The 17,304-nt window shown below is 38.3% G+C and overlaps 1 protein-coding gene across 1 annotated transcript in view; it reads left to right on the top strand.

Moving 5' to 3' along the window:
* Nucleotides 1-6,284: 6,284 nt before the first annotated feature.
* LOC111875742 (BTB/POZ domain-containing protein 18) overlaps nt 6,285-17,304 on the top strand; it is a gene marked incomplete in the record, with an annotated part of 21,683 nt that continues 10,663 nt past the window's right edge. Inside the window, 7 exon segments of the mRNA XM_033750196.1 lie at nt 6,285-6,557; nt 7,009-7,099; nt 11,800-11,913; nt 12,503-12,610; nt 13,935-14,201; nt 15,568-15,735; nt 16,940-16,977. Of these exon segments, the coding sequence (XP_033606087.1) occupies nt 6,547-6,557; nt 7,009-7,099; nt 11,800-11,913; nt 12,503-12,610; nt 13,935-14,201; nt 15,568-15,735; nt 16,940-16,977 (797 nt within the window).

Genomic DNA, 17,304 nt, shown 5'->3' with positions numbered 1-17,304 from the left:
AGATTGTGTTGATTTTAAGGTTCCCATAGCAGTGACTATGAATAGTATTTTCTTGTGGGATGCAATGCTCTGTATTCTGGTAGACATTCCCTGTCATTTTGGAGGAAAATACTGGGCTCCATCTTGAGAATTGAATAAGCCAAGTAAATAAGAAGTACCAAGGTTCAGCCCCATATGACATGTGAGAGTCATGGATGAAGATGCACTGGAGCAATTTGCTGTCTCTATTACTTTGGTTTTCCAGTGATAATCATTTTTTGCTATTCTTCTGTACTATCACTGCCCCCCCCCCCGATGTATGTGACAGTCCTAATGAGGAATGACTTTTACATAAACTGTTTTTAAGTTTGGGGGTTCATCTGTGACCTGGAATTTGGCTGGTCACAAAGCAAGAAAATTAAAGTAATATCTGCTGAAGCAAAGATCTGTAGATACACCAACTGGTGGAGAAATTCAGCTGTTCCTACTACACACTTGACCTCTGCTGATGTCTTCATTTGTTGCATTCTTCTGGCAAATATGTATTCACTGCTGTGAGAACCTCAAATTTCACAACTGTACCTTCCATTTTCCACTTTCTTTATGCAATATTATAGATTGTGTATCCTAACTATTCTCGATACAAGAGTCAGTGACAAGTACTTAATTTGTGATTAATCTAAATTATTTAATATTTGGGACTCATCTATAGGGGGAATTGTAAATTTCTTTCACTTTGCTTTTATATTGCAGTTAATCATCCTCGGTGCCCTTACATGGGATGCTTTATGTTTGTGCTGACTCAAATGAATCTAATAATGAATAAGTTACAAATTTCATATTTATAATTTTATATGATGAGATTTATAACTTATGTGATGTAATCAGCAGTCATGTCACAATGCTTTTGTGAACACCTAATACAGTTATGTTTTCAGTCCTTTTGTGGTTAATAATCCCATAAACCAATGTAGTGACATTTCTGGGACCTGGTTTCAGCTTCAATACATGACCATATTTCACAGCCCACCATTTATTTAATTTTTAAGGGGGAGGGTTATCTTGAGATTCAGATTTAAGATGACACATTAACAAGAGAATAATTTCATTTAAATCTGGCTGTCTGAAGGCAGAGAAGAGTCCCTTGGAGCCCAGGCATGACTGAGCCCTCTAATGCCATAGTCACTGTATCCCTGATGTATAATAAACTATAACAGGAGTTTGCTGTGCTGATATTCTTTAGTAATCAGGATTTGTATATATGAGGGTTCAAATTACACCTGTCTGAGAATTGTCCTGGGCAAAATAGTAGAGGCAATTATAAGTAGTCCCTTTGAGCACTGTGGCAGGCATTCCATTGATGCACCAGCCATTGGATCATCCCACCAGGAACTCCCTGGGGAGTACATACAGCAACATGATCACTTGTGGCCTGTTAGAAATGCTGCAAACAGGTTTCATTTGAACGCCCATTATATATTCCATAGGAGAACATTCCTTAATGTGTGATTTTCTTCAACAAGTGTGCCAAATAAAAACATTTTACCCCTATATTAGCCATTCTAATGCTGCTGTGTTTACTGTGAAAATATAGATACTTTGGTGATTTTGTATATCAGAAATATTTTCATTTATTCTGCCACAGAATTGGAGAGGGCGTGACTCCTTTTTCGCACTTAAACTTGTTTCTGCTAGAAGCAAGTGTTCGTGTTGTGGTTTTCCTATGCTTCTACTAGGAATAATGTAACTGTCATTATCTGTATGTATATGCATGTTTTACATATTAATATATGTGATGTATACATTTTTATATGTGCAGTATATACAAGTAAACCAAATGAAAATTTTGTTTATGTATTCACTTTGAATGAGCTGCCATTTCGGATTTCTGTAGGGTTGAAAAAGCGGCCAGGGCGTGAAGCTAAGCACACCTCTATCTAGTGCAGAGGTCAGGAGTGGTAGGTCATACATCCAATCTGACATACATTTTCATGTTGTGGAGCTTAATTAAGCACAGGGAAAACTTTACCTTTACCTTTTTACAGCCAAATATGAGGCAATGCCATATCTCAGATGGCTGGATGCTGGCTTCTCACTGTGGAGGCACAGATTCGATCCCAAAAGACTCATTTGAGATTCATGGTGCCACACTTCATATCATCCTACATTTTCCATCAGTGCTGCATAAGTTTATTGCTTGGTATTGATACAGCCCATTAAAAAACAAATTCCTATGTGGAAGTGTTCCATCCATACAGGTGTACAGCTTTTCATCTATAAAGACTGACCTGAAGCCACGAAATTACATTTTTTGTAGAAATGATATCTTCCGTGAACAGGTCGATAAGTTAGGCAAATTTTTGAATTTAAAAATTATAATTAAGGTATATTTACGAAATCTGATTCAGGAGGAAGTTAAGAGAAGATTGAACTCGGGTAACGCTTGCTACCATTCAGTCCAGAACCTTTTGTCTTCTTGCCTGATGTCTAAAAACAAAAATTAGAATATAAAAACTGTAATTTTTCCTGTGGTTCTGTATGGATGTGAAACTTGGTCTCTGACATTAAGGGAAGAACGTAGTATAATCAGAATGATCAAGTCGGGGATGGGATGGGCAGGGCATGTACCACGAATGGGGTGCGGGGTCTAGGAGGAGGAGGAGAAGAATTCATATAGGATATAGGTGGGGAAGACAGAAGGAAAGAGACCACTGGGAAGACCAAGATATAGGCGGTGAACAATATTAAAATGGATCTCGAATGGATTGGATTGATCTGGCTCAGGATAGGGACCAGTGGGAGGGTTCTTGTGAACACGGTAATGAACCTTTGGGTTCCAGAAAATGCTGGGAAGTTGAGTAGCTGCACAATCGGCAGCTTCTCAAGAAGGGCTCAGCTCCATGAGTGAGTGAGTTATATATACGAAATAACTTCTGGATAATTCTCAGCGAAATAAAGACACTGACACTTCACTGACGTTTACAGACAAACCAAACGCTGCCCATTTCTACAGTTTTTATTTATTATATTGCAAATGTAACAGCCATTCCAATGAAGTCACCTAACTGTGAGTAACGCCGCTTTAGTAGGACGGGAAATGGGCGTAGAGACGAGTAAATACCGCCGACTTCATTACAGAACGATTTCTTAATGAAGCTATTTTCGGTGCCTTCAGATATAGGTAGTATTTCTAACACAGATTCATATAGGAACGAATTCCCGAACCTGCACTTTTGTAATTTCCTTTACAAAATGATGTTTGTCATTTTCCCAGGGATTTTTAGCTGTTCTTGAAGCGTCAACCTAGGAGTGAAAAGCCATTTCCACCCACGTTCTGAAGTGGCCTTCAGCATATTTTTGGAACAACTCTGCGAACACATCAGTTGGCTAGGCAGTGGCGCAATGGACGTCACGTGACCTCGGCCGCGCAACAATTGAACACGTCACCCCTGCGTGACCAAAAACGTCACATGTTGCTAGTCGGTGCAATAAGCACCTTTTCGCGACAGCATTGACGTCACGCAAGAACAGGAGAAATTGTCTTCTGTTCTGTCCGTCCCGATGCTATGCAACAGGGACGATTTGCTGCCAGTTAGTCGTGAGGTAGGCACCAGTCGACGAGAACCGGAGCCGTGGAACACGGGAAGCTGAGGAGTCTACGACGTAGTGAGCTGATGCCAGGCGACAGCCAGTAAAGACAGCAGACTGATAAGTCTTAGTGTGTGCTGTAGTGAACTGTAGAGTGTTTGATTTGGCGTTAGCACTATAGTTACTTGTAGGACGATCTCTTTTATGTGTTCATTAAATCCGTGTCTAATCACTTAACACGTGACAGCTGTTTACCTCAGTGCCTCCAGGCAAATGTCGGAATAGTACCTCAAGTTGGGCCACGAATTCCGATTTAGAGATGCGGTGCGATTCATCAGTTTTCTATCATTCGGCGTTATACAGAGTTTTTTTTTTTTTTTTTTGCCAGTTCATGGCGACCGGCGCGAGGTGCATATGAATTTTGCCTGATGGCCGATATCTTTTGGAATAAATGGAAGTAATTAACTTCTGAATCGCTTGACGGTATTATGTTTCACGGCGAGCAGTGTTGTTCATGTGTGGGAATCTGTTCATGGTTTTTCAGCAGTAGACAGCAGTTATCAGCTCAATTAGCCATTTGTTCGCAGTTACAATTAGTGAGCAGTGTGGTACGTCATAGTGCCGTATGCTTTAGAGCAACTTGTGTTACTGTATGACACGTATGTGAAACAGTTTCTGTTAGAAATTGCAGGCGAAAATTGCGACATAATTTTCGTGATGAAAGAGTTCCCAGAAAAGAAACAATTCACAATTTGGTGAATAAACCTAGAACAACGGTGCTCTTAATAGACGAGAAACAAAAACATAAGCGCCGATTGGTTACTGAGGAGAAGATACTATAGATTACATAGAGACCAGAATTGAACTTACTCCTAGAAAATCACTGAAACGTCTAGCTCAAGAGACTGGAGTGTCAAAGTCGTCAAAGTCTAGTGCAAGAACGACAACACAATTGGCTGAAGCTTAGACCAAATGAAACAACAGTACTCCACCCACGTTTTAAAGCCGCGCGATCCAGCTAACAGATTTCATTCTTGCAATTGGTTTCTACAGTCCGTCTTCGAAGGTGAGATCGATGAGCAATTAACATTTTTTTTTTCTGGTGAAGCGTGGTTCTGGAGTACATAGAATCCACATCTAACCCACGAAGTCCCGTCCCATCCAGTGGCAGTTGGTGTCTGGTGTGCTGTAGTCGTAAGTGCAAGAAAGATTGTTGTACCTGTGTTACTTAACGAAATAATTAATTGAGAAAGATATTTACGTGTAGGGGGACAGCATTTTCAGCACCTCCTATGAACTGTGAAATGTAACAAGTACATTTCAAACGTTATCAGTCGTCAAGCGTGCTGATTTATCGGCAAAATTAGCATACGCCTCGCAACAGGCAGTGCACTGGCCGCTGTGATGAGCAGAGCCGTGGAACCGGTCAAGAAAGCAAAAATCTTCCTTCTACCCAAGAAACTGACAGCATCTTTAGATAAACTAAAAAAAACACACACACACACACACACACACACATAGACGTTCCGTGGAGATTTTGAAAGAAGGATATGACACGTGTAAGGTGTGTGTTTTCATGCCATTTGAGCTGTCCAATGAAACGAAATGATGCAGTTCCTTGAAATGCCTTGATCTAGCCTAGCTATGAAACAACTGTCAGGCGTAGCCTAATTATCATACTGCGGATCCGGACAATAGAAAAATTGTACTCTTTATGAAATCTTCTCCCCTCTGGGATGGAAAAATCACCCCCCCCCAAAGGATATATATACTATATATTAATACCAAAATTTAAAATTACTCAAAGAAAAATATACATCTATTCTGAACACATAAACTGCTTCAGCGTAAGCTTGTAAGCAATTTTTCTGGCTACCTCCTTGGAAAATGCCCTGCTTGGGGGCTATGCCATTCCTTCTGCAATTTTTCAGCATCACAGGCTAACCTATAGCACAGTCAATGTTGTGCATATGGGCATATGCGCTAGTAATAATATTCCGAGAAACTTTGAAGTTTAAATATGTGTGCCAGCAAGCTGGTGTTGCTTATTTTCGTTTGACCTATAAGTTGCCACCTTTTCAGTTAGCGGAAACTTTTTAAACTCACACTACAGTTCTTATTCCCAGATTGTTATTACTTTTTTTTTTAATTAATCTGATTCAGAGAAAAATTAGTAGTAGGAGCAGACTGCAGCAGACAACTTTACTAACCTCGTGATATACACATGAGGACTTGTACTAGCTTAAAATGATGGCAGAGCTTCACCATTTCGTGATATAATTTTATTTAGATGAATTATATCATAGTCTACTGATTTGTGTTTATCGGTTTAGAACGTTTGTTTGTTTAAAACGTTTACACAGAAAAATTACGTGATTTTGGAGGTGACTTTCCTTAGTTTCCCACTATATTCACAGATGGGGCTCTATGCAGCGATTGTTACAGTGGGAATTCATCAACAAATAGTCTCTGCTAAGGTACGCAAAGCTGTAAAGTTTGGAATTGTGGTAATTTAGAAGATATTTGCTGATATAAAGGTACATCAGATATGATTATTCAATTGCGGTTGCGCGTATTATTTCGTAAATAATTATTCTACCGGGTGGAAAAATGCTATTGTTAAAAATTCTGCAACACTAAGCTTATTGTTTAATAAAACATGGCGCATGGTTGGAACGGCTGGTCACGCCTAATGTTCCAGGCCTATTGATCTTTATATCATTTCATTTAGAGGTTATGAAGTGTATCTATTTACGTCAAGAATAGTGTGTGATGGCATGTAATTACAATCATATGTGTATAGGGTATGTTTACGAAGTGCCGAAAATCTAGTGTTTGCACTTTTACGTAAGCAAAACGAAATGGCAATAATGTGTTTCCTAACCTAGCTTGTTGTCGGCGACGAGGAAACGATTTTCATTGTTCACTAGAAGTATTTGGCATTTGTGGCCGAAGATCAGACACAATGTTGAAGTCGAAATGGAGGTTAGGTTGGTGCGTGCGTGTGGCAGACACGTTTTAATTTTAATACATGTTCGCCTTGTCAGCAGTTTGTATCTAGCAGACTTCGTTCCGAGGGTATATGTTTCATTTGATTTATTACTTCTAATTTGCGAATTGTACCACAGTCGTATACAAGTGACAGTTCGTATACTTAATCTTAAACAGAATGAATGAATTACTGTTTTATAATTCCTAATCCTGCATCCATACATCAAATTGTACAGTGCAACACACTTTATTGGAATAATGCCATTGTGAGTTATAATTCTCTGAACAGTCTTGTCTGTTTTTCCAGCAAGTAATAGTGAACTGCCTAGTTATTAGAAAAAATACTCATATAGTTCAAGTAGCAAAGACAATAGACTGACATCAGTTCAAAATAAAGTAATCTGTTCTGCATGCATATTAATTTTACTGCAGTGTTTGTACTTGTTTCAGATATTTCTTTGGAAGTGTTCCTCTTGTTACAATGGCAAGTGGTCAGCAGTTTAATTTGCGATGGAATAACCATACAAACAACATTCTTCAGGTACTTCGTTTATGTATACAGTTTTAAGTGAGTTTTTTATACACAGGCAGGTTAATTTTTCGGAAAAGCTGGTGAAGACTAGAAATGGAATACAGTGATATACTTTCTTTTCTTGCTTTGGCAGATGGTTGTATTTGAATAATGATGTTAGGCATATGTAACTTGCAAGTTAGTCTAGGTAAATTTATGTATCTAGTTGAATAAAATGTTAGTTTGGAAAGTTGTGAAGTTGCATGCAATGCATTTGATATAATGTTCAAAATTTTTGGACATAGTCTGTACTTCGAGTGATAAATAATGGATTGAACTTAATGCTGTTAAAGGGGATTGTACTGGATATGTGGTCCAGATTCAGAGTAGGTAATGGATCTTTTGTGTTACTATACGATGTAATGGCAGTATGCTGTAGCACTGTTTCCTGGGATTTCTGCTGGACCATGGCCTTTTGCCAGTCTGCAAATAACAAACTTCACCTATTGATTTTTAATTTTTGTATCCATTTAGTGGCTACATTGTTTGAGGTTGAGCATTACTATATTTCTGCTTTTTTAATCTTTAAGGGATGCATGATAGGCGGCATAAGCAATGGCAGTTGTATTGCATATACAACATTCAGGATCGAGACAATAACTATAAGCCAAAATGCAGTCACATTGACAGTGGAAAGCCCAGCATGACCAACAAAGGAAATCTGTACATAATTTTAATTTTAGTCAAACTAAGGGGGAATAAATCACTCAGAATATTTAGAATATGATATTTCCATGGGCTCTATTTTAATAATATTTGCACCTATTAACATATTTTTTAATATACAAATATATTTTTAATATTTAAGACTCTTAATAAGTTTTAAGTACTTGTTTAATACATTTTTAAAGTAGTGTGAAAAAACAACCACTTATCCTGTGCATATAAAGGTAATTAATGAGAGGGAAAGAAGAACACCATATCTTTTGGTTTATTGTAACACACAATGATAAGTACAATATATGGATCCATATAGGAGGCATAATTCACTAGTATAAGGTTGATTAATACAGGGTTATTCAAAAAGAGTGAACCGATTTCATGACATTGCTTCAGTTCTCAAACATCGTCATGGAATGAGTCAGTGACCATTTGAAAGAGGAGTTATCTAAGTTGTGAATGGCTGCCACAGGGGCGCTGAAGTCATGTCGTTCTTCTGGCAACGTTCAGTTGTTCGTTTACCCTCTGAATGGTGAGTCCTCAGCAAAAGGCGTTCTGCGTTCTCGAGTTCGCGAAAACAAATTCAGTTGTCAAGGTGCAGCGTGCTTTTCGAAGGCGATTTGGCATTAATCTGCCCTGTCCTAAGAACATTCGACGGTGGTTTCGACAGTTTCAAGAGAGTGGGTGTCTGTGTAAAGGAAAAAGTCCAGGACGACCACGGGTTTCGGAGGAACAAGTGGCAAAAATCCCTGCTGCGTTTGAGAGGAGCACGTGGAAGTCAACAAATCGAGCTAGCCATGAGCTTGCAATCCCTCAATCCACTCTCTGGCGTGTGCTAACAGTACGTCTACATTTGAAACCATCAGACTGCAGCTTGTTCAGGCACTTACCAATGACGACAAAAGGAAGCGGATGGAATTTTGCGATTCAATGCTGGAGATGATGGAAGACGAAACCTTCATTTCACATTTAATTTTTAGTGGCTTTTCACTTGAGCGGCACAGTCAATCGTCACAATGTGTGTATTTGGGGAACAGAGCACCCACATGAAACAGTTGAGCACGAAAGAGATTCCCCTAAGGTGAACATCTTCTGTGCTGTGTCTCAGGACAAACCTATCTCGATATACTCCAAAACTGGCTCTTCACTTCACTGCTAGCAGATTCGCATGACTTCATTTTTCAACAAGATGGAGCACCGCCTCATTGGCACCTGATGGTCCGAGCTTTTTTAAATGAAAAAGTGCCCCTGTGATGGATTGGTCAGAAGGGGGCCCAAGACCTTGCTCTTTGTGCTTGGCCTGCGAGATCCCCAGACCTAACTGTGTGTGATTTCTTCTTGTGGGGATATGTAAAAGATCACGTTTATGTTCCACCTCTACCCACTAACCTCAATGACCTTAAACATCGAATAACAACAGCGATTAACTCAGTGCATCGTGATATGCTGATACGCACCTGGGAGGAATTCTCTTATCGCATTGATGTTGCCTGTGCTGCAGGTGGTGACCACATTGAGCACTTGTAAGACAGGAAATAAAAGTTGATTATGAGTAGAATACTTGTGACTTGGCTGGGCGTTACTTTCCTTTAATAAAATATTGCATAATAAAATTGGTTCATTCTTTTTGAATAACCCTGTATATCACCTGATGATGGCTCCATGAACTGAAACAAGTTTCGACATTATACAACCAATAAACTGAGTTATGCACAGTGAAATGTGAGCGAGTTGTTTGGCATGTGTTCAACAGGGAAAACAAAACTCATATATAGTACATAGTATATAGTACATTTCTGCTTCTTTCAGTTTGTTTCGTTTCATGGTGTAACCAGTTGAATGACAGGGGGATGACACAAAGTTTTGAAGTAGGTTGCAGTTCTCCTGAGAAGTAGGGACACAGAGCTGTGTTATAATCCTTCAAATGCAGAGAAGACATATGTGTTACAGATTCAGTTGCATTATTTGCAAGGCTTAAATGCAGATAATATCTCTTCACTTTTAATAACATATGGAAACATTAATTTTATATTGTAAATAAATATGTTTATGCATGTTAAAGATAATCAGATATATAGCAGTGTTGTTTGTACTGTATAGTGTGAGACAGGTATTGTGTTAGTGCTGGGAAAACTTACTGCTTCTTCTAGTGGCCTGTGAGTCAGATTAGCTTGGGAATTGATATGGCATAAGAAGAATGCCATCTTACAAAGTTGAATGCTCCTCTGATCTCGTGACTGCCTGTCAGTCACAGCCAACCTTCAGTTATGTACTTTCAGTTAATTGTGATATGAGTCTAGAATCACTCCTTAAAAGCAATTAAAGCAACTTACACAGATTTATAAGGGGGCGATCAAAGTAAAGTATTTCTGCGTATGCACACTATGGGTATCATTTAAACAGATGAGTGCCAGTGTGAGGTTTTTGCAAGTAATTTGTAGAATTATTTTCTTGGATGTTCTTGTTTAATCTTTCTTCTGTATGTTTTATATGCTATATTCTTCAAACTGCACCACAATTAAAAGTCACTTGGTGTAAACGTAAAGCATGTGCTTGTAACTTTACACAACTTATTCCTATAGCCACACTTTTTGAAGCAATCATGTATTGTCTGTGGTATGAACAGTTTCAGGTGTTGCTGAAGTCACCTATATAATCATTCCTCTATGATGTGTGTGAGGAATTGTGTCAGTATTTGTCTGATGTCTCTGGCAAAATTAATAGTTTGTGCATAGAATATATGCCCAATAATTAGTGTTCATTGTGTACCATACATGAGCTTTTGCATCATGAAGAAGAAATTTATGTCTTAAATATAGATTCTCATAACCTCATTACTGATTATTTTCAGAGGAAAGATGTCTGTGAAATTATGTCTCATCGCAGAAAATAGTTTAACGGGGATTGGTGTTAACTTTATGATCTGAACTGGAGAATCCAATTACAGAATTTAACCTTACTAGCCAGGTTGTGTGACTAAAGCATGAAGTACAATTGTCTAGCACAGCTGAAGTTTATCCGTTTATTGCTGATAATTCCGAAATGCCAGACTTGTACCAGAAGGTTGTACAAGTCTTCTCAGTGACTTGTGTTTAGCCCCCAGTTTGTCTACTTTCCCTTCAAATAAGCACATTACATTTATAGCAAGTTTTGTGTCTAGAAGTGACCTAGTAAGGCTGATTTTATATGTGTATGATTTGCTGTTGTGCTTGAAATTTTAACCTTGGGAAATTTGTGGCAAAATACCCTTCAACACACACTACTGAAACCTCACTTTACATACATTTCATACACATTACATACACAGTTGACAGAAAATTGAACCATATTTACTCACTGTGGTAATTGTTCAACACAGTTGCAACCTCATTTGTTTATGTGTGAAGCCAACACTAGTCACTTACACATACATGTAAGCATAAATTGTTTCTGTAGTATTTACTTAGGTAAGTGCTCAGTCTGCGTTTTTCTGGACTCATGCTGGGATTAACTGGTAGACTCAGCTGAAGACTTGTTGTTGGCTCTTGTTTGACTTATAAGAAGATGCAATTTACATAGCCTTATGATATTTTAACAAAGATTATAGACACGCAGTTTCAACACCTCAACACTGGTTACTGTGTAGTGATAAATTCTGACTGTTATAAATCTTGAAGTTGAAGCATCTTCTAATGCATTTGACATGATACAAGTGAAGTTTTAGGAGCGTTAATGTGTAGGTTGAACTTATTGCTCAGAACAGCATTCACTGACAAGCTTATGTGTGCCGAGGTGTTGGACTGAAGTATCAGAGAGTTAAATATGGAAACCTTTTTCATATTAACTTTCACGTTTATTGATAACGTTTTTCAGTTCTCTATTTATCTCTTAAAACTGCTCTTGCAGATTCAGTCTTTACATAAAGTATGGCAAAATATTTGTCATTAGTCTTTTTCATTTATGTATTTGATTGAAATATTGTTGNGTATGAAGGCTGGTGAACATGTTACTATCATACTCATATCTTTCAGGTGTTTATGGAGCAACTGAACAGTGAAAATCTTGTGGACGTGACTTTGTCTTGTCAAGGACAGTTTCTCAAGGCACACAAGATGATTCTCTCAGCATGCAGTCCATATTTCCAGGCAAGTTTGTTCTATAAAGGATGACCCTAAACACATTTGATATCAACTCTGTATATTTACATTTTTTTGTTTTGTTCAGTTTAATCAGTACAAATTAATGTGGATATCCATTTTTGTAGGCTCCACTGTGTTACAGATATCAAGAGCAATCCTCTTCACATTCAATATGAAAACTGTAATTATACATTTTTCTTTAGTTTAATCAGTGGGAATTAATGTGGATATCCATTTATGTAGATGTCATTATTTTGCAGATTGTACACCATCTATTGAATTTTATATCTTAAGATGCAAATGGAACTGATTACACATGTGTGGTTGTATGTGACTTGTATTGAGATGCTGTTTCTTCTGGTGGGGGGATATGATAATGGTATATGTTAATTGCATCCATTTTTAAAACAATATGTCCAAATATGTATGTCGCAGCTACTCTGTTTCTTGTTTTCCACATCTTGATGCATGTACTCCTTAGTAAAGGGAGAAGAGGGAAAATTGTACAAAATCCTTATTGTATAGTTTTGTTAGTGATATGGTACATTGTGTTTACTGTGCAGCCTACTGAGTTTAATTTTTAACTGTGTTTTAGGAGTTGTTTAAACAGCATCATGTGCAGCATCCTGTTGTCATCTTGAATGGGATGAAATTTATTGACATAAAGCTGGTCATTGAATTCATGTACAGGGGTGAGATTAAGGTATGAATATTGCTTATCATATTGTGTGCAAATATAAATGTTTAGAAGGGTTTCAGTCAAGTGCTTAGAATTCCTGCTTCACATTTAGGAGGTCCTGGGTTCAGTTCTTGGCCCTGATACCAGCTGCTGTAACTGATGTTCTTTGTGGTTTTCTGTGGTCCCACCAATCAAATGCCAGGGTAGTATACCAAACTAAACCATGACTCTCACCTTCCACATCCTTTCCAATTCATTATTTGCTGATATCCAGTCTTTCAGCATGATGCAGTCTGAGCTGTTAAAAACACTATTAGATTAGTTTCGGTTAAAGCTGTGTGCTGACTCAACTGTCATAGTGAAGAGCTGTATGGCCAAGGAATTGAGATTAAATTCCCAGAAGGGACAGGAGGTTTTTCTCTTCTCCACAGTGTCCAGACTGCTTGCCCACCCAGCCTTTTGTCTAATGGGTACCAGGATCTCTTTACGCAGGTGTGAAGCTGATCAGTCACCTTCATCAAGTGCTGAACTTAAGAATATATGGAGCTATGCTTCCACTCCACTGTCTCTCATGGCAAGGTGCTTAATTAGTTAAGCACGGGGATAACTTTACCATTTACCTTTTAGGTTAAAGGGATGGGTGTTAAATGATCTTATTACTGCAGTCATCTTTGATATGTTGTGCATTTGTTTTTGAAGGTTTAGCCTCTTAGCAGGCGTATACTTAAAATGAAGGAAAATGGGGTCTTACAATGTCTGGTTTCATGAAGAGGGTTTTTGAAATTTGTCATGTAATGACCTTGTCCTCTGTTGTGATGGGACATTAACATGTACTTAGTTTTTCCTTTGGGGTACATGGTAGCCATAGCTGGTTGAGGCACTTTGCTACGAGCCAGAAGGTCGCAGGTTTGATTCCCAATGAGGTCATTGGTTTTTTCAGTTGAGTTAATCCTTCCAGCCACACTATGGTCCTGGGGTTGACTCAGCCTCTAACAGGGTAAAGGGTGGCTGGTATGTGAGGCTGTGAGCTGATTGTCTAGAAAATGAGGGAGCCTTGATGTCTCACAACCCTATGAGCCTCTGTGGCCCATTACAGGAATACCTTTATGTGTACCATTTTTAATTTTTCCTTTACAGATGACTTAAAAGCGTAAGTCACTTTTGTGTGTGTGTGTGTGTGTGTGTGTGTAGACATACGTGTACATGTGTGAGAACAACCAGAAATAAACACGAACTAAATTTGATGTTCCTTCAGATTACACATTTTGGTGTAACTGCTCAGGTTACTTATTTACCTTGTCAGAATTATTCTGCACGTGTACTTTCCTAATATTTTTACACATTACAGGTGTTAGAGACAGAGCTGGATGGCTTATTGGCAGCAGCTGAGACTTTGCAGGTAAAAGGACTGTCAAATGTGCGCAATAAATATGAGAAAGGAGACATCCAGTGTGCAGATAATCAGCAGAATCAACAACAATCTCAGCCACAACAGCAGCTGCAGCAACAACCACAGCAGCAGAAGCCTGATGATCAGGGTGAGAAAACTGATGTCAGCTCACAAGGCACACCACACCATCTCCGTAGAAAGCGCAGAAAAACTTCAGATTTACCTGTAAGTGTCATGTATAAATTCAGAAGTAACCTGGGTGAGAAGCCCCTGGATTCACTATAGTGAAACTCCCTGTTTATGGTGTGCATTGAGAGCAGTGGATGTGTAGGTAAAGTGGATACAAATCTTACATGGAGGTACTTGAACAACAAGAGTATTAATGTGGGATCATTGAATTGAACGTGAAATGAGGGAAAATCTGAGAATGAAAAATGGGGGCTTCACTATATGTAGCAGACAGATGTGTAAATAATACTAAAGAATTATAAATGCCGTGAAAGTACACAGTGAGTCCTGCAAAAAGGCTGTGTGTACAGCAGTGAGTTTGTTGATTCTAATGCTGATGAAGGCACTACTTCACAGTTTGCATGTGAGGTATGAATAACATATGAAATTATGTTTTTAATGTCTCTTGTTTGAGTTACACATTGAGAGCTGGCCAGCTTGTGTATGTCATGGCTATGGGCTAGTGGCTGCAGTCATGGACATTGCTAGTTGTTATGAAAGTGTTGAAGAAACATGATTCCAGTCTGAAGATTAGTTCTAAGTGCAGTTGCAGTTTGGTGAGGAACCACATAGTCATCATGTATATGTGGTGGCTGGCATCATACAGACACTGATGACTTCTGCTACAAAGTTCATGTATTTAAAGTAGGAATATTCACTATCGTTAAACCTGGATAACTGTTTCTCTTCTGTGTATCAAGTTTAGATTTTGCAATATGATTCTCACATAGTTAGGTAAAATACACTCCCATGTAAATTTCTGTTACTTTCACTGTTTAAAGTGAAATAAACACAGATATTCACTCTTTGATTTTTGGAGTAATATCATATGTTTCCCAAGTTCTAGAATACCCAAGTATTTGTACAGTATGGGGTTTTCATGTTATGAATTCTTATTACAGTTGACTTCCAGTGAATGTAGTATATATATATTTGGTGGCATGCAGTAGTATAGTTGGTTGAGGCACTGCTACAAGCCGGAAGGTCGCAGTTTCGAGTCCTGATGAGGTGGATTTTTTTCAGGTTACCTAATCTTTCCAGCTGCACTATTGTCCTGGGTGTCAACTTGGCCTCTTAGCAGAAATGAGTATCAGGAATCTTCCTGGCGGGGGTAAAGGGCAGCTGGCGCGTAAGGCTGACAACCTTACCTCCATCTGTGAGCCGATTGTCTGAAGAAAATGTGTGAGCCTCAACGTCTCACAACCCTATGGGCCTTCACGGCCTGTCACAGGGATAGCTTTACCTTTTTTACCTTTTATATATACTTAATTATTATTATTTAATTTAAGACAGACAGTACTAATCAGAGCAAATATACAGTCTTCATAAAGTACAAATTATATGAAAATTGATAATGTTGAAGGCTTCCGAAGATGCAGTAACCACAAGTAATGCATCAACAGTCGCAGCTCTACAGGCTGCAGGCGGAAGTGGGGATACATCTTCCCCATTGCGGTCCAAACAGCCATTGCCATCATTTGTACAAGTCACAATGAATGACTACATGGACGATGATGACCTTCCAGCAACAGTATGTTACACCATTTTCTTATGTTTCCTTGTGAATAGAACCATATGGAACCACTTACTGATGTTTTCATTGTGTTTAAATGTCTCCTTTACATCTGTATCAGTATAGTATCCTTATTTTAATTCCATAGGTCCTTTCTGGCTACCAAAACCATCAGATATAGAACATGTTACATATGCATACATTAGTTCTAAACACCGAACTTGAAACTTTGCAACTACATTGATAAAAAACAATAATTATACATGATTCTGTAAGAACCATCAGCTTGACAGTAATACCTCATTGAGATCATAACTTAAGTATATAAACATATGTCAGCTTATAATAAATTAACTTATACAATGTACTATATAAACAGGGGGGCACATGGTAGCATAGTTGTTTGAGGCACTATGCTACAAGCAAGAAGGTTGCGGGATCGAATCCCTATGAGATGAATTTTTTCAATTTACCTAATCCTTCAGCCTCTAACAGAAATGAGTACTAGGAATATTCCTTGGGGTAAAGAGCAGCCAGCACGTAAGGCTGACAACCTTACTGCCATCTGTGAGCCCACTGTCTTAGAAAATGTGGGAACCTCAACATCTCTCAACCCTATGGGACCTCACGGCCTGTTACAGGGATAGTTTTACTTTTTTACTTTTTACTGTATAAACAGCATTATAAAAGGTTTAATTCATCTTCTATTTAAAATATTTGTCTGGTGCATAAAATGAATGGAAATGCAAAAATATTTTTCAAGGCTGATTTAAACTGTTTTGTATAATGGGACAAATCCTTTATTGTAACAGGTAAACTGTTCACCTTAATTCCAGCATAATATGTTCCCTTCTGATAAGCTGACAAAAGAGATGGTGGGTGATGTAAATCATGTTCACATTGATAACTTTACAATATACCAGACCTACCTGTGTTCCCGCAGTGAATGCGTTATGAATTGAACTTACATCTTAATGAAGTTAAACTAAATGAATGATTTTTACATATACTTTATTTAAAACCTTGTTTCATGCAGTGAAATGTTTCATATTTACCTGAATCATACATGACCTTGAGTATAAAACACTATCCTCAAATCAAGAGACAAAGTGATGAAACAAAGTATACATTCTGCAACAACCCTTTAAATTACAGGCATGAAAGTAAAGAGGAGAAACATGTGAATCTACTTTATGTTATATATTAACATTTATCATTTCAGATCAAAGTGGAGCCTCCAGACATACGAGATATTGATGAGGAACCATCCNGCCGTGGCACCATCCTGTTGGAACCAGACATTTCCTACATGCATTTCTTCAAGAGCTGGTTCGAAAAAGTTTTTAATCATGTCCACATACTGCTGTGAATTGACAGTAACTGCATTATTGTCTTCTTCAAAAACACAAGGGCCAATAACTCCAACTCTCAACAACGCACACAATACTGTCACATTATCACTGTGAAGTGGCCTCTCATGGAGCTCTCTGGGATTGGTACCACTCCAATAGCACATATTCTGCTTGTTGACATATCCGGATAGGTGAAAATGTGCCTCATCACTAAAGAAAACAAGTGCATCAGGGG

Source organism: Cryptotermes secundus, unplaced genomic scaffold (genome assembly GCF_002891405.2).
Source record: "Cryptotermes secundus unplaced genomic scaffold, Csec_1.0 scaffold603, whole genome shotgun sequence".
In the NCBI taxonomy this organism is placed as follows: domain Eukaryota; kingdom Metazoa; phylum Arthropoda; class Insecta; order Blattodea; family Kalotermitidae; genus Cryptotermes; species Cryptotermes secundus.
The sequence above is the reverse complement of the archived record's forward strand: the minus strand, read 5'-3'. Positions and strand labels throughout refer to the sequence as shown.